The sequence below is a fragment of the Canis lupus genome, chromosome 14, assembly GCF_003254725.2.
Source record: "Canis lupus dingo isolate Sandy chromosome 14, ASM325472v2, whole genome shotgun sequence".
Classification (NCBI taxonomy): Eukaryota; Metazoa; Chordata; class Mammalia; order Carnivora; family Canidae; genus Canis; species Canis lupus.
The window spans coordinates 42566642-42593657 of record NC_064256.1 but is presented as its reverse complement, the minus strand read 5'-3'; the positions used below and the strand labels follow the sequence as shown (position 1 = coordinate 42593657).

Below are 27016 nucleotides of genomic sequence, written 5' to 3'. Positions count from 1 at the left end.
GTGTCCCAGGCATTGGAACATAGTGATGAGTTCAGTTCTCCCTCCAGGAGCTCATGGTCTAAAGGGGGACACAGGCAAGTAAGACAGATCCTTCCAAGACAGGAAGAGAACAACCATGGCAGAAATAAAGGCATTGACAGGGAGCCCAGAGGAAAGGGTCGAAGAGGCCTGGTGATGGGTACAAGATGACCGAGTGCTGAGGAAGAGCAGGGTGGAGTATCACGGGTTGGAAGAATAATGCAGTTAATACAGTCTGGTTGAAGGGAAGGAAGGCATGGCAGGAGGTGAGGCAAGCAGGAGCCTCGTATGTCACAAAAGATCTTTCCTGAATGTCTCTCGGGAGTCTGGATTTTATCCTGAAGGCAGCAAGGAGTTAAGGAGGCCAAGCATTCTAGAATGATCCCTGTAGCAGCTATGGGGAAACTGCTTGAATGGGGTGGGTGGGCCCTGGGCGACTTTCTTGTCCATTGTACTGACTCGCACCGTTTCCGTCCTTCCTCAGGAGCAAGGTCGCAAGCTGAGAAAGACCATGCTGGAACTAGAGAAGCAAGGCCTGGAAGCCATGGAAGAAATCCTGACCAGCTCTGACCCCCTGGACCCCACCGAAGTGGGGGATCTTTTCTATGACTGTGTTGACACGGAGATTAAGTTCTTTAAGTGAAGTAAGCATTCCCTTTCCCCTTCTTATTTAAACTTTCCCACCTTACTAAATGACCAGCAAAACAAACCACTCTCCTGTTTGAGTAGAACGAGAAAGTTCAGATGTGTCAAAGTCACACTCGTGTTCTGCCCCGAAGCTCAGCAACGTCCCCTCCTTCTACAACGTAGCTTCCCTTCTTTTGCGATGTAACGCGTATCCATTTGCCTGTCGTTCGATCGTATGACTAATTGTGGATTTTCAGCTGCTCTCATTGTATCTCGGTGACAGTGGACACATCAGCCTTCTCACGGAGGACGAGGTTCCTCGGGCCTTGAAAGGGGGCTCCCCGGCGCTGAGTGTGCAGGAAGAGCAAAATCTTTTGAAGTCTTATTCCTTCTCTCAATTGACGGTTTCTCCCAGGCTCCCGAAGGGCCCAGCGCCGTTGTGTGTGTGCTTGAGGGAGAAGCTGCCCGGCCCCCCTTCCCACGGTGCGTGCCTGTCCTGCAGAATGTCCCCAGAAGTGTCTGCTGAGGGTCGAAGCCAGTGGGGAGGGCCGGGGTGGGGGGGCTCTGTGGTCCCAGCTCCTCCCGAGTCCGTGATCCTAAAGAGCCTGTCTTCTGCACACTGCGCTCGCCTGCAGTGGGGGGCTGGGGTTGGAGTTGGGGGGCGAGGGGGGCTGGGGTAGCTGGAACCGCCCGCCCTAGAGATGCGGAGGCAGCCAGGCCCGCGGCCTCCCCACGGCCTCCCCCGGCCTCCCCGCCTGGCTCTCCCCAGAGGCCTGAGGCGCTCCCCGCGGGGCAGCCTGCCCACCCCTTAGAGGTGGCCTGTGTCGGGACGATTTCGAGGGCCATCTGCTTCCTTCAGGATTCATTAAACGGCCCGATGGCCTAGTTGCACCCCCCCACCCCCGGCGCCACCAAAGCTGCGAATTTCTCCAGGGAAAGAAAAGGAGAAACCCTTGACCGGTTCGATTTCAAAGTCGCCGGAATCGGGGCGGCGGCTACATCATCTCAGCAGAGGCTTTAATTAAACTGATTTGTTTCCCACGTCGGTTCGCGCGGAGGATTTGACTGGCGGCCTGAGCGTGGAAGGAGCGCGCGAGGAGGAGCAGATGGCCCGGCGCCGGGGACACAGGGCAAGGAGGTGACAGATGGGCGCAGGAGCTCCCGCGCGGTGGCTGCAGCCCCAGGCCTCCTGCCCGCGTGCTCTGCCCTCCGAGCCGCGCGGCCTGTGGTGAGCGGCGACAGTCCTCCAAGGGGCCCGCGGGCAGCGACTGCACCGACGGCGGGGCACGACCGGCCTCCAGGGCCAGGAGGGACGCGGCCGCACACCCAGGGGTGGGCGCGGAGGGCCACGGGGCCTGTCGGGACACACCGTGTCCTGCCGACGTCCCCTACCAGCGTGGGCACGAGAGAGCCACGAGCCTCGTCCTGCAGTCTTGTAGGTTCTGTGTGTAAAATCACAAACGACAGGTGGAAGGAGATGGGGAGGAGGCTTGGGCCTCCCATCCAGGGCCCATCCAGGGCTCTCGCCGTCGTTGAGCATAGGGTCTCCTCTGAGAGGCAACGGCCGTTCTCAGAGCATCTGTTTGCAGATGCTGAGGGGGTGGGGCGAGTCTTACCTCACCCCTTCTCCGTCCACCTGCTTGCTGGTTAAGGCAAGCTGATGTGGAAAGCCACCCTAAAATTTCACCTATAGTAGGTGGTTTTACCTCCACCTACTATAGAAACATTGTGTCAGACCTGACAGGCCTGAGATACCCAAGGCGATGGGGGGTTTTTACCAAGAGAAGTCTAGTGAGAATTAATTACACAGACGTCTGCTTTCATTATTTTGGGCCAAATGAAGGCCCTGGATAACCCATCCAGCCGATGCCCTTCCCTAGCCACTGCGAAGAGGGAAGTACAATGGCGACTTCTGTTAGGGGACATATGTCCAGCGTCTCAAAGAAGGGCCAGCCCTGCAGGAGAAAGGTCTTGGCCGACGCTGTACGTCACAATTGTGATGTCCCCGTGTTACCACCAGGGGGCGTGTCAGCCCTCCATGGCGCAGCCTGGCAGGTGTTAAATGGGACTGGGATGCTTCCATCAGGCACAGAGGGGGAGTCTGGGCACAGTCAAGCCCTCAATAATAGCAGCATGAACTCTCTGTGCACTGGGAGTTGCGAGGAAAGTCAAGAAGAGAGTAAGGAATCTGCTGATGTGGCCGCGCTCTCTGCAAGTGACTTTTATCTACTTAGGTCAACTGCTTAAAATACGTGGTTGGATTTTGAGCAGGCTGTTGGGGAGATGCTCCTTTTTAAATGCTCCTAACAGACCCTGCTTTCGAAAAATGCTTATCAATACATGGATTAATTCTTGACCAGGGATCGCTTTTCTAAAGGCATTATGGGGAAAATGAATATTCATGATGAACTATGAAAGCAGCGTTTTAACGGTCAGTGTGTAAATAGCTTCCTGAAATACCATTTGTGTATCCATTAAGATTTGGATGGGGGAGCTGTGCATGCTTTGTGCAGAAAGAAGACATGGCCATCAAGGATGGAATTTCTCCCCCATTCCCATGCCCCATAACTAAACATAAGCTATTTAGTCTTATCTAGTAGATGGGATATGCCATACATGAAGACAGCCTTCATCCTCTCGGGGGCGACGGGGGGCAGAGGCTGCAGTAAAAGAAAATTGGCAAAGCAGAGTAGTACTCTTCACTCTTGGAGGTTGGTTTGGAATGCTAGGTAGAAATCTAGGTAGAATAAGGATATACTTCAAATTATGGTGATTCTTTAGTGCCCAATAACCTAAGACACAGTGTTATTATTAGGAAGAGTCTTTCTTACAAGCTAACACAGCAGGTGTATGCCTGTTAGACATTAGCCATGAAGTCCTTTCACTGTTGGGTAAATTATTAGGTCTAAAAAATAATTACCAACCAGGCAAACTACTTTACTCTCTAACTTATGTCACCCCCACATTGATACAGGTGTTACACAGCTCTGGCTGGCCCAGCAGGGAAGCCAGGTGGGACCAGTATGTCTGCTAGGAAGGCACTAACTGCATCCCTGACTGAAGAACAGTCAGGCTATTTGTCGGGGAGGTCTTCAGCTGAGCTCTCAGCTTAAGGAGGGAAGCACATGGAAGAAAGAGGGAGGGGAGCCCCCCCTGGCTGGCCATTCTTGTATGGAGGGGGAGGAGTGGCAGGTCACACGCACGTGCTGTCCCAGCACCACCCTGTGCCTCCCTGTGGCTGTGACATTTCATTCTGCACAGTCCCTAGTCCCAGCTCTCCTCCTATGGTTTGTGTCAAATGTGCTTTTTATCTGACTGACTTCAAACATTCCGAAATGTCACATGCAGATTTCTCATGGGAATGAATATGTACGTGTTTGCAATCATGTTGTGAGAAGTTAAATGTGTGAGCTGGAAAATGCTGTTGGCAGGGAATAATAAATAAGAAAACCTTTCTGTTTCCTGCAGTGGGAACTGACCGTGTAGTCTTAACAGCCTTTTGTACAAATATCTATGAACCAGATAACTTCCCTATCCAGTGCTTGCCCTTGGAATTGTCTCTAAATACATCAAGCATACAATAAAAGAAAACACTGAAATTAATGTCCTTGTGTTTCATGAATAAATGTGGGCATCAGCCACAAAATAGAAAACGTAGGAAGGGGGGATATGTTTTTCTGACTGGAATCTTCAGAAAACCCAGTCAGCTCAGTGTTTCCAACATGGTGGACCGTACTGTGGATGGCTTCACTCTTTAGAACCAAACAGAAAAGCACAGTGAGGCACCCCTTCACACCCACCAGGATGGCTAACTGTCAAAAAAGTAGAAAATAACAAGTGTTGGTGAGGATGTGGAGACACTGGAGCCCTTGTACAGTGTTGGTGAGAGTATAAAATGGTGAAGCTGGTATGGAAAACGGTATGGCCATTCCTCAAAAAATGTGAAGAGATAGTATTAACATATACCCCAGAAACTCCGAGTATATGCCCAATAGAACTGAAAGCAAGGCCTCAGAGATAGTTTTACGCCCATGTTCACGGCACCATTATTCATAATAGCCAAGAGGTAGAAGCAACCCAAGTGTCCATTGATGTTATTCTCAGCGAAATAAGCCAGTAAGTATCAAGAAGGCAAATATTGTATGATTCCGCTTACATGAGGTCTCAAGAGTAGTTAAACTCATAGAGCTCGAAAGTGGAATGGTGGTTACCAGGGGCTGGGGGGATGGGGAACAAAGAGTTTTTTTCTAGGGGGTAGAGAATTTCGGTTTTGCAAGATGATAAGAGTTCTGGAGATTGATTGCACAATAATGTGAATGTACTTAACAGCACTAAACTGTACACTTAAACATGGTTATGATGGTAAACTTATGTTACGTATATTTTACAATTTAAGAAAAAAACCACGCTAGAAATGGAAGTCCAGATCACCAGAACAGGTGGTGCCATCCATGCCCAGCATCTCTGTGTTAAAGCCATACCAGCTCCGAAAGATGCCACTTAAGAGAAAAGCCAGCTGTCTCCACACTTGTGACCTAGAAATGCCAGATTGCTTCCACGATTTGTTCTCCACTGTGACAGGCAAAAGGCAACTGAACATCTTCATGAAGATAGGACTTCCGTCACTGGTCACAAGTGACTCGTGTCAGGGTCAGAGAAGATGACTGCCCTGTTTATTAAATTTTTTTTTTTAATTTTTTATTTATTTATGATAGTCACAGAGAGAGAGAGAGAGAGGCAGAGACACAGGCAGAGGGAGAAGCAGGCTCCATGCACCGGGAGCCTGATGTGGGATTCGATCCTGGGTCTCCAGGATCGCGCCCTGGGCCAAAGGCAGGCGCCAAACCGCTGCGCCACCCAGGGATCCCTGACTGCCCTGTTTATATGGCAAGAAACTTCTAGCTCTTTAAATCTTATTTCCGACTCTTTTTCCATGAACATAACATTCTCCCACAAAGCTCCAAGGTGACAGAGCATATGTTAGTTTGCTAGGGCCGCTGTAATAAAATTCCACAAAGCGCTTGGCTTAAGCCGCAGAAATGGATTGTTTCGCAGTTTTAGAGGCGAGAAGTCCAAAACCAACGTGTCAGCAAGATTGGTTCCCTCTGGGGGCTGGGAGGGAGAATCTGTCCTATGCCTCTCCCCTAGCTTCTGGTGGTTTGCTGCCCTCCGCTTCACCCCAATCTCTGCCTCCCCGTGTCTGTGTCTGTGTCCAAATCCCCCTTATTACAAGGACACCAGTCATACTGGATTAGGGCCCACCCCACCTCGTATGACCTCATCTTAACTAATTACGTCTGCAACAACCTTATTCCCAAATAAGGTTACATTCTGAGATATGGGGTTAGGACTTCCACATAGGAATTTGTGGAAGGCATAATTCACCCTGCAACAGGGCAGGTTCGTGAAGGACGCCCAAACCTCTGGGACGCGGGGTGAGAATTTGGAACCCGCTTCTGGACGCCACTACTCTTCCTGTGAAGTTGCTTCCCTCAGCCTCCTAGGTACCACCTTTCCCACCCCTAACTCCCATCGGGGCTGCCTGAAGATTCGGCTCCTTCACCTCCGCAGTCCACGGCTTTGAAGTTCATCACCTGCTTTGCCAGTCATCTTGGGCCACTGCTTTGCTTTTCCACACAGATTGGCCCTTTTGGTCATTAAGGAGCTTACCTCTACCTCTGCTAATAAGGCAGCAGATAAAACAAGTCAGGTCCCTATCTAATTAGAAGGCAAAGTGTGTGGCAACAGCTAACTTTGAAATTAGTTTCTAGATGCGATTTATTTCGGGAACATCTATGAATTTTAATTACTGGTCTCTCCTTGTTATCCTACAGCAGAGCCAGTGCAGTGTGGTCTGAGCAGCTCCATGACCATCTAAGTGCAATGCCTGGGGTGCAGCCGCTGAGAGCTCTAGTTGGGACTCGGCCTGTGATGAGCAAACTGCTTGTACCCTAGAGTATGGGTACAAGACTGTTGGGACCCAAGGGTTAGGGGCTTGTCTCGGTCTTATGTCACTGCCCCTTTACCAGTACATGCTTAGGTACATATTTGTGTCCCCATTTTACACGTGAGGAAACTGAGGCATAGACTCATTATATAAGTTACACCCCCAAACTCAGGCAAACTGGAGAGTCCTATCTATGTCTGCCCTAAGCAGGTGAACCCCATCGCCCCTGCACCAAATGCCAGAGAGACCGCCTGAAAATACTATAATGGAGATCAAGAGCATACTACCTCATACAGATGTTTTGAGGGGTTTGCTAAGTTGGGGCAGGTGCTCAGTGCACTTCAGCTTCGAAAGCTGTTTCATTTTAACACAAATTAGAGGCATCCTATAAGCAATACTTTCTGCCCATTTCTATTAGGAAAATACCGTGTTACCTATTTTTTTTTTTTTAAGAAAATGCATCTCAGAAAGATTTTCCTTGGGTTATTTTTGCCAGACACCCATCAGTTCAGGTTGCCTACAAAAACCAGGAAAACATTATGCAGGTTAGTTAGAAATGTCAGCTCAGAAAAGAAACGCCCCGTGTTGAACACAGTATGTCACTGCAAGCGTTGGGTCCTGTGTGAGTATCCCTTGTGTCCCATCATCCTGAGAAGCCCTTCTAACCCTGAAAAATGATTGGCTTATATCGGTACTGGTGACCATCGATGGGTTCTAACAAGGACATGGGAAGAAGCATTTCCACTTATTAAAGTTTATTAGATACAAAGAAATGAGTCTGCGGAGGGCACATCAATAAATATAAAATACATATGAAACACGGGGGAGCCACAGACGACAGTGTCCGTGAGAAGACTCGAGGGTGGTAAGAGCGCTGTAACTCGGTGCCTCTGCGTGAGTTTATGGTCAAGGGGCTACAGGTGGGTCCTGCCAGAGGCAGGAGGGCGAAGGGCGTGGATTCAGTGACAGGTCTCGAGGAGCGACGTGATGCCAGATTCCTGAGATTTCTCCCTAGTTGCAATTTTTGGTTTCTCTTTTCATCCCTTCCCCCTGTCCTTGGCAGTTTTATTTTTGATTTCTCTTCCAGTGATGCAGAACATGAATGTAGAAACGCCTCATCAGGGCAGCCAGTCTCCTCTGAAGGTGGACTTGCCTTTGTCCCGGGCCTTCTTCACCATGACAATTAAAGCCCTTGTAATTATTTTTATACAAGTGGGAGGGAGATGGAGTGGATCCCATTACACTAAAGAAATCCTGACCTTTTGGAAACCCTCCAGAACCGATAAAACAAATCGGCTATGCCCCGAGCTGATGACCTGCAAAAGCTTCTTTTCCAATTGATTTAAGCGGTTATAATTTGGCATGATTGATTCCCCAGAGAAGGGCACTTGACCTTGCTCACTTGCTTCTCTCTGGGATGAAAAAGCACAACAAGGATGCAGGATGCCATCCTAGTCTTTAGACAACAGCAAAGTGCAAGCAGTCACATTTGCCCAATCCCTCCTGACCCGCTACCTTTTTTGGCTGGTGTGGTCTGGACACGGTGTCCCTGAGGTCTGAGCACATGAGTGAGTGGTTCCAAAGGACACTTCCTTTCCACTGCTCTTCCCGTCCCCCTCCCCCTATTTCCTTTAATCTGTATCTATTTTGAGCACAGACCTGGGGTTCAGTCTGTTTGCTTCTATTTTCTCTCCTTCCTCCATGACAGCCTCCCCTCCAAGGATGGGGAGCATTTGGGTTCCGTTGCAAGCAAAACCACACTTCCATTTCCTTGCCTGCTTGAGAAAAAGAGTGTGAGCATAGCAGTCAGAGCCCATCCTGACCAAGTCCATATTCAGGGGTGTCTGGACTTGTGCGCTTCTCCCCGACAGAGAAGTGTGCCCCCATGGGGAAGGGGGAGCTTTCAGACCAGTCAGGTCCTCTTGAGCTCAGAAAGGAGCTAGTTTGCCTGGTGGGTGCTTCCAGGGTTCCTAAGGGTGAGAGTGAGGCACCGGGTATGTGAGGCAGATACTTGCTAATATGCTTCAATCTACACGTACTCATGTCATATTTTCCATGAAAATCCCTCTCTCGGGGAGAAAAAAAAATCTCTGAGATAGAATTTGTACTTGACTGTAATTATGTATGTTTATAACTTGCAGAAAAAATACCCAAAATCTCATAAATCTTGCTTTACCCTGGCTGCCAGGATGGGGCGTAAGAACTTAGCAGGACAGGAGGAGAGCCGTGGGAAGGTAGGCATAGGGGACTGTAAACAGTAAGAACATTGGCTACTTGTAGGATCATTCGGTTACAAAAGGGCCCTGTGGTTGGCATTGGAGGGGCCAAGCCCACTCCTGCCTTTATTTTGCGTTATATTTACATTAGGCAGCAAAAAAAAAAAAAAAAAAAAAAAAAACATCCCTGGTGTGCAAAACGGAAGCGAGACATGGCATCTCGTTCACTGGAGGCTGTGTGGCATTGTCTGGGTGTGGGGATATGCTACTCTCTCTGAGCTGCATCATTTATAAGGCATTATTTGGTTTGAGTTTGCAGTTGGTGCAATGAGACTATAGAATCATGCCAATAAGAAGCGGCTGTGGATACTATGACTTTGGGACTACTTGGAAACTAAGGAATCTTCTAAACACGGTTCAGAATCTAGGAAAGGCCAGCCCGCACGCATATTTACACTCATGGAATGGAACACCATGGGGTGGGGACAGGGCTCTCTCTGTCATGACAGATGAATGACAAGATGCATCTTAAAAAAATGGAGAAACAATGTTTGTGGTTTTTTAAATTACGCAAGTAAAAGTCGACTATCATACTGATTTAAAGCCTGTGCAAACCACATATTTACAATAAATAAATGCTCCACTCAGAGCTTGTATGTCATCTGAGTTACAACTTAAGTATGACATGGACAGACACGTTCTCCTGGGGATGCCCATCTAGCGACGCGGAGGCCCAGGTGGCTCACAGGGCATTGGCTTCATCTGTCTTCTCACCGGAGTGTCTTTAGAGATAACTGCAGAAACACAATGACATTACCAAGTGGGTTTAGAAGACTCTTCACACACAAACAACCCACCCTGGGGCTGGGCACCAAAGCCTTCCTGCATTTTGTACATGGCAGCCAAGGCCAGAGGGTCCCATCAGATGCAAGGGGCTAATTTTGACCCAGGGACTTGTGGGTGGTAAAGGGATGAAATGGGATATTAGAATTGATGGCATCTGAAGACCTAATGCCATCTTATAAACATTTTTGAGACCAAATACCAGCACTTGATAGAAACTCAAGAAAAACCATTTGCTGGAGAGCCCCAGGCCTTTAAATCTCCAGGCCAGGACTCCCACCTGGGCCTAGACCACTTGGGGATCTTAGCCATAAAAGAAGAGTGTCCCCCTGGGGGCAGTTTGCTATGTCTAGAACCCTGTGATTGCTCTGGGCAAATGCTTTTCGTCTCCCTGAAGACAGTGACCAGCTAGATGTAAAGAAGATCTTCTTGACTATGGGATGCCCAAGAGAGATCTTACAATCCACCCTTGACTAGACTTTTATGGGCTCCAGTGACTTAGCTGTGTGCCTGCTGTGAGGCCAGAGACCAGATGTGGCACAGTGTTCAACCATTCTTGCCACTTCTGAAGGGGAGGATGACTCCTGTCCTAGCAATATGAACATGCCAGGAAAAGCAAAGAGGTATAGTGGAAGGAGCACTGGACAAGGAATCGAAAGTCTGGGGCATGTGACCTTGGGCAAGTTCCTTAACCCCTTGGAGCTCAGTTTTCTTGACTGAAAAAAAGGACATTAAGGGTATCTCTCCAGGTTACATCACAGAGTTACTGAAAGGATCAAACGAGATCATGGGTGCAAGTTATCTGAAAACATGTAAAGAAGTGTATAATGTAGAGACTATTATTTTGATTATTACTGTATTTTCCTGACCACAGGAGTAACGTATTCACTGTAGAAATTCAGAAATTGCAGAAATGTGCTAGGAAGAAGAGTAAAAAAATCAACCATCATCTTCCAGAGCGGATGCCTGTGAATTTTGTGTATATTCGGTTTTCTTTTGCCTTACCTGCAATCCTACACCCAGCTTTGAGGCTGGGATCCTCGGAGCGGTTATCCTAATTCCTAGATTGGCCTCGCCCTCTTGCCAGGAACTCCTCCCGCGTCCAGGGCCTCGTCCCCCCACTCACGTCCCTTGCTGTGCCATCCCATGTGGTGGTAGCAGGGCCCCGTTGACCAGCAGGCCACCCCCTTTGCCACTCAGACCTCTGAAACAGGAGGAGGCCAGGGCAGGACTAAATGCGTGTTTTCAAAGAAACAAAGGGCCTTTCGAGATGAGACCCTGGTCGTGGGCAGAGAGACGGCAGCTCTGCCCAGGTGAGGACACGGTCTGTCTGAGCTGCCTGGTGGGAGAAGGAGGGCATTTTTTTCAAAGACTGTCTCATCCCACAGGAACCCACCAGGGTCCCCTCCCAGCTTCCTCTGGCCACTGCGACTTGCGACTTGCATTGTGACTAAATTTGGCCAAAAGAAATCCTCACGTTGATGGGAGAAACCCCCCACCCATGGGTGCAGTAAGATACCCTGTACTCTATAACAAGACAACCTTGAATCACATCTAATACACGTTACGGAGTTTTGTCTCCGGCCTCTCAAGCCGTCGTAACTGGGGAAGAATGAACGGGGAGCCAATGGGTTACGCAAAGAATCCAAAGGGGTTCTGGGTGGGAAGCCTTGCTTCTGGGTGGGGGGAGGGTTCTGGGGGGAGCCCCCTCCCTTTCCCTCCTCGGAGTTTGGAACTGTATGCGTTGCCTTGTAGCTGGAACCAAGGGTCCCCCCGACGGCGTTCCCTGAGGACGAAAGAATCTGTGCCAGATGTGCGGCTTCAAGGACAAGGCCCACTTGGGCTCCGTGTGACCCGAGGGGGCCTTACCTGAGAATTCCTGCCCCTGATGTCATCCGGGCTCTGCCCCGCCGCCTCCGCATGGAGCCAGGGACCCGGAGTGCGGCCTGCAAGGAACAGGGAAGCTCTCAGCACCTGGTGGCCCAGGGACCGCTGTGTGCCCCGCGGAGCAGCTCCGAGCAAAGCAGCACGTAGGGCGACAGCAAGGGGACCGGGGTACATGAGCCGGTCAACCCGAAACCCTGAGGCTCCCGGCCCCAGGCTGGGTGTGTCCACCCACTGTTTCCACAATGGGACAAGGAGGCAGCTCGTCCGATGTGCTAGGAGGGGACAGCTTATCAAGGCCTGTCGTCTACAGGCCCGGGAGAGGGACACCCCGGTGGCTCGGTGGTTGAGCCTTCAGCCCAGGGTGTGATCCCGGGGTCCTGGGATCGAGTCTCACCTCGGGCTCCCTGCATGGAGCCTGCTTCTCCCTCTGCGTCTCTCTTTCTCTCTCTCTCTGTGTCTCTCAAATAAATAAATAAATAAATAAATAAATAAATAAATAAATAAATAAAATCTTTAAAATAAAGAAATAAAGGCCCGGAAAAGCGTCTTAGCTCAGAACAAGCCACCGTCTCCAGACTCGCTCATCTGTCCAGTGCCCCAAATGTGCCACGTGCGGTGCTAGGGTCGGCTAAAAAGAGGAGGAAAGGGTAAAATATATGCTGAATAAATCAAGCTCTGTTCTAGGAGGATCGAACTCATCTTCTAAAATGTATTTTGTTTAAATATTACACAAGTTACATATACATATCTTCTCATAATGAAGGGTTGAAAGAATATAGAGGAAGACAATAGGAAGTAAAAATGCAAAACAACCTCAAGTGCCTCTTCTTGGCCTAATCCCAGTTTCTATCTCAGAGTTACCACCGCTACTCGAAGCTTACTGGTTATCTCTCCAGATGTTTTAGTTTGGCATTTACTTATGTATGTGTGTGTATGTGTACATCTATATGATTTGGTTGGTCTAGCCAAGTTTTAAATCCACATTCCCAGGCCATCCAGAACTTTTCTGTGAATCCGATGATCTGAATGGTGTCCCTGAGTGGCTCTTTCTCTGCTGCATGCAACACAGGCTTTTCTGTTCTGCCTCTGTCACGGACCAGAAATTATTATCATTATTATTAAAGATTTTATTTATTTGAGAGTGAGCAAGCAAGAGAGAGAGAGAGAGAGAGCACAAGCTGGGAGAGAGGCAGAGGAAAGAAGGAGAAGCAGAGTCCCACCTTGATTCAGGGCTTGATCCCAGGACCTGGAGATCATGACCTGAGCTAAAGGCAGATGCTTAATCAACTGAACCACCCAGGGAATCGACTAATTCCCCCAGACAGGGAATTAAATAACCACAACCCAAAGCCCTCCAGACAATCCAGGCTGCTATGTTCCTTACAAAACAGCATGAAAAGCAGAACTACTCATTCAGATCATTTATGATAGTAAAAAATTGATAATACCCTGTGTTCAACAAAACTATTTAGGAAATGCAGGGTTCACTACCATATGACGGAAAATGAAGTGGCCTCTTTTTTTTTTTTTAATAGGAAGATTTTATTTAGTCATGAAAGACACAGAGAGAGGCAGAGACATAGGCACAGGGAGATGTAGGCTCCTGCAGGGAGCCCGATACAGGACTCGATCCCAGGACCCCAGGATCATGCCCTGAGCCAAAGGCAGACGCTCAACCACTGAGCCACCCAGGCGTCCCTAAAGTGGCCTTTTGAATGTTTACAAAACAAAATAATATGGGGTGATGTTTGAAATTTAGGAGAAAAAACAGGCTATAAATTGTATAAATAGGATCATCTCAAATATTTTTTTTAAAAATGGAAATAATTTATTGAATTGATTCCACCTGGGTTTACTGCTTTTTTTAATCTCTTAAAAATACTTTTTAAGTTTTCTACAATGAACATGCAAGTCCATCTGGAGAATCTGTAAAGTAAGATACAGTTTTTATTTTTTATTATTATTTTTAAAGATTTTATTTATTTATTCATGAGAGACACACAGAGAGGCAGAGACATAGGCAGACGGAGAAGCAGGCTCCATGCAGGGAGCCCGATGTGAGACTCGATCCTGGGACTCCGGGATCACATCCTGAGCCAAAGGCAGACATTCAACCGCTGAGCCACCCAGGCATCCCTAAGATACAGTTTTTATTTATTTTTTATTTTTTAAAGATTTATTTATTTTTATTTATGATAGACACAGAGAGAAAGAGAGAGGCAGAGACACAGGAGGAGGGAGAAGCAGGCTCCATGCCGGGAGCCCGACGTGGGACTCCATCCCGGGACTCCAGGATCGCGCCCTGGGCCAAAGTCAGGCGCCAAACCGCTGAGCCACCCAGGGATCCCCAAGATACAGTTTTTAAAATGAACTAGCACTGGAAGGGTCTCTACAACTTATAAAACATTAATCCAATGGACACTGAAATTTTCATTAAGATACTTTTTAAATTAATGAGTGCACTTGTTCTAGGATAAAGATATTTTGGGGCAAATGACATAGGGAGCGCTAGATTTTTAGCCAGTTTATTAACTAGGTTAAAAATAAAAAGACACTGATATACAGCCCCTGACCTAATTCCATGTGGCAAATGACTTTAAAATTACTTCTTAGATTTAAGAAACTCCAGTCTACAACAGAAGAGCCTTCCTTTGGACCAGGGTTTCCTAACTTGGTTCTATTGACATTTGGGGCTGGATAACTCTTTGTGGTGGGGGTGGCCTGTCTGACAGCAGCCCTAGTCTCTACCCACTGGATGCCAAACCTGGCATTTGTAATAACAAAAAATGTCTCCAGACAGTACCACATGTCCCATGGGGGGCAAAATCCTCCCTTTGGAGAACCACTGGGCAGTAAGATGGGTTTCTCTGTAAGAAAGTAGTGGCCACTAGTTTTCATAAATACGACTGGATACAACAACAGAGCTAAAGGAGAATCAATTTCTTCATAAAACAGGAAGGAAAATGTTGTATTTTGCTGTAAAAGGAACTTCATTGTTGCTAGAAGTGGGTGGCCAGGGGTAAGAGTTACTCAGAATGCAGACGGCACTGGCCGTGAGAGCAGCAGAGAAATGGCCCAGGGGCCAGACTAGGTCAAGGGAGGTGTTTTATAGATATGACAGCACCTTTGGTGGCTCGGAGGAATAAAGGAGTAATCTAGAAGGACAGGAAAAGTGGTCAGAGAGTGGGATGCTGGAAGACAGTTTATGAAGGAGAACGGCTACAGTAAGTACAGGGCGGAGGTCCTTACTGCTCTGCTGCCCTCCACAAAGGTGGAGATAAATGCTCAGCCACTGGCAAGTGTCTATGGATTCTCTCAGTCTTGGGATAGCTGATCCTTTGATCTTTCTTTCTTTCTTTCGTTCTTTCTTTCTTTCTTTCTTTTTTCTTTCTTTCTTTTCTTTCTTTCTTTCTTTCTTTCTTTCTTTCTTTCTTTCTTTCTTTCTTTCTTTCTTTCTTTCTTTCTTTCTTTCTTTCTTTTTTTTTAAAGATTTTATTTATTTATTCATGAGAGACAGAGAGAGAAGCAGAGATACAGGCAGAGGGAGAAGCAGGCTCACTGCAGGGAGCCCGATGAGGGACTGGATCCCAGGACCGCGGAATCACAATCTGAGCCAAAGGCAGATGCTCAACCATTGAGCCACCCATGTGCCCCTGATCCTTTGATTTCATGACATGATCCACCTGGTACCGTTGAAGTTATTGCAGCACTTGGTGAAGTTACTTTGCTAATGGAAATAATTGTGGCTAGTTTCACTGTAAGTGCAAAGTCACTATTTTAAAATAGGAATTGGACTACAATGAGATACCACTGCACACCTACTAGGATGGTTACTATTAAAAAAGAGAGGGGATCCCTGGGTGGCGCAGCGGTTTGGCGCCTGCCTTTGGCCCAGGGCGCGATCCTGGAGACCCGGGATCGAATCCCACGTCGGGCTCCCGAGGTGCATGGAGCCTGCTTCTCCCTCTGCCTGTGTCTCTGCCTCTCTCTCTCTCTCTCTCTCTCTCTCACTGTGACTATCATAAATAAAAAAAAAAAAAAAGAGAGTAACAAGTGTTACGGAGGATGTGGAGAAACCCTTGTGTGCTGTTGATGGGAATGTAAAATGGTGGGAGTGTAAAACGTAAAACAGTATGGTGCTTCCTCTGATAATTAGAAATAGAATTACCATATGATCCAGCAATTCCATTTCTGGGTATACACACAAAAGACCTGAAAGCAGGGACACAGAGATATTTGTATACCCATGTTCATAGTGGCATTACTCACAATAGCCAACCATGGAGTCAACCCAAGTGGCCACTGATGGATGAATGGATCACCACAATGTTATACATACATACAATGGATTATAAGTCAGCCTTAGAAAGGAAGAAAATTCTGACACATGCTATGAACTGAATAACCTTGAGGACATTACACTAAATGAGAGAAAGCCAGTCTCAAAAAGTCAAATATTATATGATTCCACTTATACAGGGTATAAGAATAGTCAAACTCTTAGAGTCAGACAGTAGCATGGTAGTTGCCATTTTAATGGGTTTAATGGGAACAGAGCTTCAGTTCTGCTGGGTGAAAGGAGTTCTGGAGATTGGCTGCACAACAGTGTGGAGGTACTTAACACTATTGAATCGTACACTTAAAAATGGTTAAGCTGGAGAACTTCATGTTATGTATTTTTAAGCCACAATTTGGGTGCGGGGGAGCGTTGTGTTGTAAACAGATTTCTAACAAGCCACTTTCCCACTGAACGTGATCAGGATGGTTTTGCCGGGAACACCAGACTGAAATGTTGTGTTTGGGTGTCTGTCCCTCCTCCCTTTCGCCACCAAAATGTGAATTTCTTGAGGGCGTGTCGGGGGATCATTTAACTACATCTCTCCAGTGGGTAAGAGCCTCAGTAAGCATCTTTCAGTATGATGATAACTGCACTCTTTTTACCATCGCTATGTAAGTAAATATTTGTGACCTATGCAGTTTTTCCCAAAGATTCCTGCTGATATTACCCCTACTTTCTTTTTCTTTCCCCCCTACTTTCTTTTTATTGTAACAGCACAATGCACACAACATAAAATTTACCCCTAGTGGCCTTGAATACCACTGGTGTTGTGCAACCATCCCCTCTGTCTAGTTTCAGAACATATTCATCACCCCAAAAAGAAACCCACACCGAGTAGCACCCACTCCTCATTCTTTGTCTCCCCAGCCCAACTAGTGCTAAATCGACTTCCTGTCTCCAAGGATTTGTCTGTTTTGGCTACATCACGCAAATGGAATCCTACAACATGTGGCCTTTTGTGTCTGCATTGTGTCACTCATCGTGATGTTTTCTAGGCTCACCCACGTTGTAGCACGTATCCACACCTCATTCCCTTTTGCTGTCAAAGAATATTCCATTGCATGGCTATACATTTTGTTTATCCATTCGTCATCCGATGGGCATTGGGATGTTTCTACCTTTCGGCTGTTGTGAAGAGTGCAGTGTGAGCTCTTGTTTGAACCTCTATTTACCATTCTTTTGGGCATACACCCAAGAGTGGAATTGCTGGGTCGTATGGTAATTCTATGATTGACTCATTGGGGAACCTAATGCATGTTTAAAACATTAAAAAAAAATTAGGTCAGGTCATCCTATCAAAGAAAGAAAATAGCTACTACCTGCTGGGTGGAGATGGTCAAGAGATGAGTGGAAAAGCGAAGCATTAGGGTATTTGTGTGCTGTGTGTGTGTCAGGAGCACAGAGAGAAAGCGAGCAGGCGGGAGGAGACAAAGCCAGAACTGATGACTGTGAGGACGTGCTCATCCCACAGAACCAGCACTGTCTCCCAGACCATGAAGAACACCACTCTTGGGGAACCAGGTCAATGGGGAGCAGGAGAAAAACTGTAAGAAGAAATGGAATCAGACAGGCATGAACTGTATCAGACTCACACTAATAGAATTACCAAGGTTGTACCCTGCGGCTTACAGGGGCGGCAGGAATGTGCTGGTGTAATTGTGCTAGGAAACCACTGGAGGATTTTACGCCTGCCAATGCCACGTGGATCTAAAACCACATTTATGTGTACTACTCTTGTAACTTTTGTGTAAGTCTGAAATTATTCCAAATTCAAAAGTTAAAAAAAAAAGTAAGGTGTAAAAAAATAAATTAAAAATAAAATAAATAAATGAAACCACATTTTATTTTTGAAATACCCTTTCTGGTCTGTAGGATGTCAGTTCACTTAGCAGGTTTTCTTTTTTCTTTTTAACTGCATCTTCCCGAGAGCATCTGATTATTTGTGTGTGTGTGTGGCGGGGGGACACACTGATTTGACCATTTCTCTGAGATGAGAGGAATACAGCAGAGATGGCCAGCTGAGCCCTCCTGGCCAGCGAGCGGTGGGAGGCACAACCTCTCTTCCCTTCTGGAGGAGACTGGGTGCCGGGGCCTCAAAGCGCAGCTAACTTTAGAAGTGACCGAGTCTGAAGGTGGAAGGACTGCCTAGCACACTACTGAGAAAGAAGTGAGGTTTTGAAGAATCTGCTTTTCTGGAATGGTTTAGTGCAGAGATCAGCAAAATTATAGCCAGCAGATCAAATCCAGCCAGCACCTGTTTTTATAAATAAAGTTTTATTGGAATACAGCCATGTTCATTCATTTATGTACTGTCCGTGGCTCCTTGCAGGTCAAAACAGCACAACCGGGGAGTTGTGACCCAGACCATGTGGCCTGCAGAGCATCAAGCATGTCATATCTGGCCCTATGGAGAAAATGTTGGCTGACCTCTGGCTTAGGGTAGGGGTCAGTAACTGAAAAGCCTCCTGGGGCCAGGTGTTGCATTCCTGTGTTACTGTCTGGGTAACAGAAAACGGTGGGGTTTGTGGCATGAAGGGGGCCATTTAGCAGACCCTCGCTTAGGGAAAGGAAATGAGCCTTGTAGGAGTGCTGACAATACTGACTCCACCTTTGGCCCTCCACTTATGCTGCTCCTCTCTCCTTCCTCTCTCTTTCTTAGTTCAGAGCCGTAATTTTTACATATTATTTAAAAAGCACACAAGGTCACTTCTTCCTTAATGTGCAATCCACAGGCCCACAGGCAAAGACCTGCCTAGGCTGCTTCCAAGAGGACCTGTGACCTGAAGAGGAAGCAGGCTCAAGCTCTCTGGTCTGCCTGCAGGAAGCTGAACCTCGGAGAAAGGACTTTGCCAGAGTCCCTCTGAAGGAAAAGAGTCAAAGAGTACAATTCATGGGCTTGGGCTATCCCAGGACACTGATTTTCTTTTCTTTTCTTTTCTTTCTTTTCTTTTCTTTTCTTTCTTTTCTTTTCAAGATTTTATTTATTTATTCATGAAGACACACACACACACACACACACACACACACACAGAGAGAAAGGCAGAGACACAGGCAGAGGGAGAAGAAGGCTCCATGCAGGGAGCCCGATGTGGGACTCGATCCTGGGTCTCCAGGATCACCCTCGGCTGAAGGTGGCGCTAAACTGCTGAGCCACCCGGGCTGTCCCCTGATTTTCCATGCTAGTCCATAGATGTCTGGGGCTGGGGGCTTTACTTATGTCCTAGGATGGGAAACACCCTTACTCGGTGTTTGCCCCTCCTACCAGCTCCTGCCCAACTGGCCTGGCTCAGTACTGGACCAGAACCAGCTCATGTGGACTAACAAGTGGCATGACTGTGTGGTTAACACCTCACCTTGCTTTTCTTTGTTTCCTTTTTTTCTTTTCTTTTCTTTTTTTTTTTTTTTTTTTAAGATTTATTTATTTGACAGAGAGAGAGAGAGAGAGGACCACCAGGGGGAACAGCAGGCAGATGGAGTGGGAGAAGCAGGCTCTCCACTGAGCAAGGATCCCAACGTGACACCCGATCCCAGGACCCTGAGATCATGACCTGAGCTGAAGGTAGACGCTTAACCAATTGAGCCACCTAGGTGCCCCCCTGTTTGCCTAAGACTTGCCTCCCTGCCACCTGAGGGATATACCAGCCTCTTCTTCTTCCACTCTTAGGGCTAAACAGAGAAGCAGAGTGAAGGCCTCTACTTGGAGGTTGGCCATATGATGAAGTTAGGAGAAGGCAGGCTCTTACCAGCCTGAGATTTTTCAGCCCTGGCTGGACATTGGACTCACCTGGCAGCTTTCAGAAATACTGACACATGGGTCCCACCCTGTATATTCGGATTTAGTTGGTCTTGGTGAAGCCTGGCCTTTGGGATTTCTCAAAGCTCTGCAGGTCATCCTAATGTGTCTTCAAGGTTGAGAACCACTGACCTAAGGAGATTCCCCATTTCATAGTCTACCAGAGTCCTGAATTGTTTTTTTTAAATTATTATTCTCTGGTTATTGATACAAAGCTCCTGTATCCCATTTTGCTGTTGTCTTGGGTGTTTAGCCCCCTTGTCAAAAGCCCTAGGGAGGGGAGGGACAAGTGGTAAATCCAGGCACTTAAATCCAAAGTCAAACAATTAACTCTGGAGTTCTGTAAAAAGCTAAAAGCTTCTAAATGAATCCTTGGGGCCAAGACAAGTAAGTGTTTAGACATTTCTAGAAGTACGAATAGCACTGTATTCTTGCAGGAGTACAATGAAATGATGATGTGATCCTTTAGGCAACCTGTGGCCAATCAAAGAACACTAAGCACTTAATTCTGGAGGGTCAGGGAAAAAGCAGGAGGCTTCCCAGGGTGGTACTTACTTCTGGGGATCTTGCTGGGGTAAACCTTCTGGCATGGTTTATATTCATCCGGAGGAGGAAAGTCTTCCACAGTATGGAACGTGAATTTAGATTCAAAGTCATCTACATACATGGAAAACAGCCAAAATTACTCTAGTTCTTGTGATAACCCAAGTTTTGAAAATTTCCAGACGCACACACGTTTGCCTGCCCAGAGCAAGGGTTTTAATGACCAGGCTGTTCCCCCTGAAGACACTTATCTACCTCTCAATTTTTACTGCTTAGCTCAGATAGGTGGAATCAGGAAAAGTAAAATCAACAGACTCTCCCTATCACCTACCCCACTCTGCTTTGACCAACATCTTCAGGAAACTTCTAAAGGGAGAAGTGCCACAGAGATATCCAGGATCCAGAGTCAGACGTGGGGAAGGTGACAGCAACAGGGGACCAGGGGAGTCCCTGTGGCCTGAAATTACTCCTGAGCCCCTGGAGAGGGCTTTGTGCAGAGTAGAAGTCCTCAGCGTGGCTGGTGGGAGGGAGCATGGCTTATGTCCGGTGCAGAACCTGAGCTCCCCAAAACAAACAGGATTTTTCCTAAGCTCCTGATTGCAAGAAGAGTCGAATCTTGGGGGCCCTTTTATGAGTTGAATCCCTGCTTTGTGAGCTAGGCTTTGTGTCTGACCCCAGAGAACTTTCCTTCCTATCTCTATATTTTTGCCCTAACTGTCCATCTATCTGGTGGGCCTTCTATTCATCCCCTCACCTTTCCAGACCACTCTATTCTTTCTATTCTAATCCAATATGCGTGAATTTCCCCATGGAGACACACACACACACACACACACACACACACACATACAGTTTGAATGTGGGTTTTCTTCCCTCATTCTCATCTCAATCAGAAGGTTTAGAGAATGGGTTCTGGAACCTCCCAGAAGACCTCAAGAGAAACTCTACTTAACACAACTTGTAGGTTGTCTTGTACTACAGTCAGCTCCCTCTTCCTGTGAAGCATGCATCCTGAAATGGTGGGCTGGCAATCTCTCTCCAAGGGCCAGGGGACAGCACTCCCTCCCTGGAAGCTGGCATAGAAGGTGGGCCCGCTTACCAATGATATGCAGGTTTCCGTTCCGCAGCTGACCTCCGGGCTGCTGGGTCGGGGTCCAAGCCTGCTGGGTCGGGGTCCAGGCCTGCTGGCTTCTGCTTGAAAGCTCCGTGGTGGGTGATCTTGCAGGGGGTGCTGGGGGTGGATTTAGTTTTCCGCCACTGGTCCCTTAACAGAAAAGATGCCAGTGGATTCAGATAGAAGAATGGGGACAGCAGATGCTATGTAACCTCCTGTGAGAAGTGAGGTACTGAGGTCTCTGGATGTCATATGGCATGGTGAATAAAAGGGCTGCCTCTGGGGCTGAGCTGCTTGGGACTGACTTCCAGCTCCCCTGCTGGGATAACAACACAACCTCTTTGTGCCTCTGTTTCCTCATCTGTAAAATGGGGATCACGGTACATGCACCTCCTAGGGGTGTCAAGAGGGTTGAATGAGTAAATTCAAGTGCATGCAGTAGGGTTCAGTAAATGTTAGCTGCTGTGACATTATGAATGATGACAGCAGCCTTCAGATCAGATGGCACAGCTCCAAGATGGTGGACCATTGCCGCATCTGAAGGAAGAGAAGGGCTGTCTGCAGGTGAGGGGCAGAGGGAGGTGAGGCTGATGAGCTCCCGAGCCCAGGATTCTCCCTACATGGGTCCCCCTGCATTGCAGAGCCTCTTTTCTCCCTCCAGTCTCCACCTAAATCCACCCCGCCCACCAGGGCCCAACGCGAGTCCCACCCACACCATCAAACTCTTGATGGGGTCTGTGGGAGGCTCTCTCTACTTTGCCAAGACTTTTTTGAATGACTCATTTGGCAATTGATAGCCCGATAGCCCGCTGTCCTGGCACGTCAGTGCATGGACACTTGACTTCCTGAAATGATGACAACCGTACCACTGTTCTCTGTGACAACATGTCCGTCACTAACAACCTCTTTCTCTGGCCGCCCCCCCCCCCCCCCACCTCTGCAGTTGTTCCTGAGGCAGAAATTGCCCTCATTTTGTTCAGGGAAAACTAAGTTTCACACCCAAAGACACAAGGAGGCCGGGCAAGCATCTGTTGCTGGCCTTGAGTTCACCACTCCGGTCTTCCCCTCCTCGGAATCAGGAGCCACTAGGATTGACTTATTCCCAAGAAGCAAACTCAAGAGGGTAAGGGGCGACCGTGGCTGCTGACCTCTCTTCTGGAGGAAAAGCTGTCCCTCCACATGGTAAGGGAATAACATGGCTGAGACCCAGCTCCATGCAAAGAACCTCAGGCACAAATTTTCTCACTGAATATTCATAACAATCCTGTGTGAAAGGTCTTATCATGATTCCCATTTGCCAAAAAAAAAAGGAAAAAAAAAAAAGTTTTCAAGAACCATTTGAAGACTGGGCATGAGGTTACCCAGGAGTGAGTGGAGACGCCTAGTTGCACTCAAGTCTCTCTGAATCTAAGGCACTGTTTCTTTCACCACCCCATTGAACACTTCCGGCTCATTGGGACAAATGCTGGCCCTTATGGCGACCCATCAGTTGAAAAGAGAATCCCTCGAACCTTTACCTCTTGTGCCTGAGAGCCTTAAAAATATTCTCGCCCTTTGTCTCAGAAATGCCTTTTTAGGAACCTATCTTTTCAAAATACCCAAAAGGTGGATGACAATTGCTATAGAAGTGTTTCCTGCATTCTTATTCACAATAACAAAAAATAGAATCAATTTAATACCAGAAATCTGGTAAATACTGATGATCATATTAATATGCTTATACGTGAACTTTAACAGTTGGAGGAGACTGCCTATAATGTAATATTAAACTAAAACAGCATAGAAAATTGGATATTTGGGGATCCCTGGGTGGCGCAGTGGTTTGGCGCCTGCCTTTGGCCCAGGGCATGATCCTGGAGACCCGGGATCGAATCCCACATCGGGCTCCCGGTGCATGGAGCCTGCTTCTCCCTCTGCCTGTGTCTCTGCCTCTCTCTCTCTCTGTGACTATCATAAATAAATAAAAATTAAAAAAAAAAGAAAATTGGATATTTGAACTAGTATTAACTGTAAATATGTACATATTTTTGAAAAAAATGAAAGGAAATATACTCCAAAATGAAAGGAAATATACCCTGCTATTTCTGGGTGATGTTATTGTACGTGATTTCAACTTCTTTCTATTTGCTCTACAGTGAACTTGTATTATTTTCAATTTGAGGAACTACATTTAAGAAACCTTCTGCATCAAAGATATTCTTAAAGACCAAGGAATATGTGTGTGTGTGCGTGTGCGTGTGCGCGCATTGGGATGTGTGTGCATGTGTGGATGTGGTGTTTGTGGGCGTGTGTGTGGACATATGTGTAGGTGGGTAGACTTTCCATTCAGAAGGACACCAGAGGTGAATGAAGCCTTCCCACTATGTAGAAATCAGTTACGGGCCTGTGTGCCCACCCAAAATCCTCTCTGGTAGGTATGTGAAAGAATTATTTTAAATATTTGGCTTGAAATACAGACCCTTAGTTTTCTTGAATCAGCACGAAAACCTGCCAAAAAGAAGACAGAATGCTAATCCAATCTGCTGAGGGCCAGTGCAGATTGTGGCTGGGAGCCAGACCGTAGTAACTGAGGCAAAAATTACACCAGAGACTTGGTTCTGGAAACAAACTGCATCCCCAGGAAGAGTTGAGTGTATGCATGTTGAGAGTTAAGAATAATTAACCCTTCTCTAGAGCTCAGTGTTGCCAGGCCCTGCTCCAACTATCAGAAGAGGTGGGAACTATTGCTTTCTCCATTCTGCAGATGAGAAGGAAGCACAGAGAGGCCAAGTGATTGCCCAGCGTCACATAGCTAGTAATTGTAAGGTGATCAAAGCCAGAATGGCTGGCTTGTGGTCTGTATGATCTTGGACAAGTCTTTCAACCTCCCTCCCCCTTGCTTTCCTGTCTCTAACATGAATACAACATAAAGTCCCATACAACAAGTTTTATTGTGCTTCATGAGGGGCACTGAGAGCTCTGTTCGAAAACAAAATCCAGGAGTTAAGACATCTCAAGGTACTCCCCAGTGGCTCATGGGAGTAGGCCTCTGGTTGTGTCTCTAGCAACTTCATAACTACTGGCGAGGGTTGAGTGATCCTCTGATACGGCCACCCTGGACCAGGAGAGTGGTGCTTACCTGGGCCTCGGCCGGGCCTCTTCTTCTGCAGGAACATCTGGGATCCAGGAGGGGCTGGTGGTACCAGCAAGGCCTGCGTGCCGGACTTGGGTGGCTGGGCCTGGAAGCTGGGAGACTTGGGGGGCAGCAGGAGTGGGGCTTCACCACTGTTGTTAGCTCCTGGCAAAGGAGGCGCAGGCACAGAGGACCTCGGGATACAGGAGGCATAAAGAGGGGGTGGAGGTGGTGGAGGTGGTGGGGCAGGAGGCTCCCGAACATCTTGGGCAGGGCTGGCAGCCTCTGCATTGAGCCCGGGATACCCACAGGGTGGGAGAAGAGGGAGTGGCGGTGGCATGGGCGGCAGGTGCAAGGGGGCTAGCTGAGGCTTAGCTGCTCTGTCACCGAGAACGGAGGCCAGGGTGGGTGGGAGTGGGGTTGGGAGAGGAGGTGGGGGAGGAGGGGGAGGGGGAGGTGCGGAGGGGAGAGGGGGTGCAACCCCAGGGGGGTTCCCTTTGGTGAGTGGGCCAGGTGGGGACACCAGCGGAGCTTTGCTGGGGGAGGACGGGGGCAGGGGTGGGGGGAGGGGGGGAGGAGGTGGGGGTGGAGGTGGGGTGGGAGGAGGTGGGGCAGGCATGCTGGGGCGAGGAGGGACTGTCCTGGTAGCGCCATGAGCCTCAGAGGCATTGCCTAGCCTGGGAGATGCAGGGGGGTTAGGTGGGCCCCCGAGAGTTTTGATGGGAAGCCGGGGAGAAGGTGCGCGGGAGCCAGGGGCCTGCCCTGTCTTGCCACCTGGAAGTGAAACAAGTTCTGAGTTAGCTCAGAGACAGAAGAAGGAGAAACCCAAGTTTGCGGGCAGTGATGACAGATGGCATGACGTCAGTGACCTGCATGGTGGATGCTCTCTCCTGCAGGTTCACCCAGAAGCTGTCACAAGGGTGCCAGTCGGCTGGGCCCCAGGGGCCTTGCCAGCATTACTGTGCTGTCCTTCTCGGAGATAAGCCCAGGTCAGGCCACCAGCCTGCGGTGCAGAACCAGCTTTCCTGTTCCATCTCACCTCTGCCCTCAATTGCCAAGGGCATCGGAGTCTCCCAGCCCAGGGCCCTGGGCCGTGCTGACCTCCTTCACCTCTCCGTATTTCAAGACCACCCTCACACTCATTCACCATTACCCACTAGGTCAACCCAGTTGGGTACCCAGCCTTCACACCCCAGTTTGAATCCTCAGGTGTACCCAGCAGAAGCTCCTCGCTAGTGAGGTTTTCCTCATTTCCAGAATTTTGTGAATAAAGGGCTTTGTTTCTGCAGAAACAAAATCACAAGCTTATTCCTTGAATATCTAAGGTAACTCAGAAGTCAGTGGGAAGACACCTTGCCTTGGGGATCATGTCGAATGACCCTGAACCTCCCAGTTCCATGGTCTCTGGAAGTTCAAATCCTCTTTTCTGAAAGATCTGCCCATTTCCAACAGGCTCTCTATCTCTTGGTCTCCTGGCTTCCTCACCCATAGATCCATGAACCCCAACTTAAAACCCAGTGCTTCTTTGGAGTTCAACAACAGCACACACTCCTCACAGTGACGTGTGCTTGGTGTACTTCATGGAAGACTGGGTGGAGGTGCTCCCTAGGAGGGGCCCCAGCACTCTGTGCACAATGCCCACTATACTGCTACCTCTTCTCCTTTTGTTCCTCTCTCACTATGGAGAAAAAGGGTCCTCTCCCCATTTACTAAAGCATGGAAGTTCTGCAATCACTGCTTAAATGTGTCCTTGGAGCATCACGGTCCACTCAGGAGGCATGTTAAAATATTCTTTCCAAATAAATGTTCTCCTTAATGGAATTCTGGGGAATATGTCTTTTCCTATATTCTCGCACCTTTATATTTTATAACCCCTATGAAAACATGTGGAGAACATTTGAAAAGATGGTTGCTTCTCATAACTACAGATTCCTGGGTGTTGCAGAATAAAAAAGCAGAGCTTTCAAATCAGATTATAAACCCCAGCATCTGGTGGCGGTTCTGAACTTTTCAGCTGATGAGTCTCCAGTTGTGTTTACCCAACCAGGTACAAGATCATACCCCAAAGTACTTGATGCCAAAAGCCAGGCCAATCAAAGTAAGGTGTGGTGCGGGTGACACTAGGGCTGACACTCAGTGGGCAGGATGGTGGCATCTGGCTTTCCAAAGGGATGACCCTCGTCTGGCTATGGTGTGACAGTTACTGGGCAGCACTACTCATTGCAAGTCTCAGCGCTGAAATGGCTGCTCTTGAGACAGGGTGGTGATGTCACTATTCCTCTGTTGAGGATTTTCTTTGGGGCAGTTCCAGAAGAGATGTCTTTGTACCGATGCATCCATCCTGTCTGACTCAATCCCCTTGGGGTCTAAGGCAAGCAATGCCATAACAGCTGGCTGACCGTGACCAGGAGTGAAGGCCCCCCACTTGGCCTTTTTAAGAACAGGATCTACCACCTACAACTCTAACGTTAGACATTTTACGTGAGGGCCAGGGCAGGTGTCAGGGTCAGGGATTCCTGCCTCCAAGGTCTCAAGCCTGTTTCCATAGTACACAGACATGAAGATGGAGTACTAAGG

At 48.0% G+C, this 27016-nt stretch overlaps 2 protein-coding genes across 5 annotated transcripts in view; one reads left to right on the top strand and one right to left on the bottom strand.

Annotated features, from left to right (window-relative positions):
* The window catches only part of SCRN1 (secernin 1), a 63326-nt gene extending 59078 nt beyond the window's left edge, over positions 1–4248 (top strand). The window contains exon 8 of the mRNA XM_025464502.3: positions 503–4248. Within this exon, the coding sequence (XP_025320287.1) occupies positions 503–661 (159 nt within the window). The 3' untranslated portion in view covers positions 662–4248. The remainder of the gene's footprint in view (positions 1–502) is intronic.
* Positions 4249–7330: 3082 nt separating this feature from the next.
* The window catches only part of WIPF3 (WAS/WASL interacting protein family member 3), an 83876-nt gene continuing 64190 nt past the window's right edge, over positions 7331–27016 (bottom strand). For 2 of the 4 annotated variants that reach the window (XM_049093761.1, XM_049093762.1), the window contains exons 5-10: positions 24446–25213; positions 21313–21477; positions 20226–20327; positions 11933–11997; positions 11521–11597; positions 7331–9602 (exon numbers count right to left, since the gene is read on the bottom strand). In XM_049093761.1, the coding sequence (XP_048949718.1) occupies positions 9593–9602; positions 11521–11597; positions 11933–11997; positions 20226–20327; positions 21313–21477; positions 24446–25213 (1187 nt within the window). In that variant the 3' untranslated portion in view covers positions 7331–9592. Of the gene's footprint in view, positions 9603–11520; positions 11598–11932; positions 11998–13520; positions 13675–20225; positions 20328–21312; positions 21478–24445; positions 25214–27016 lie in introns of those variants that run through there. The other 2 variants (XM_025464501.3, XM_049093763.1) reach the window with 2 other exon arrangements.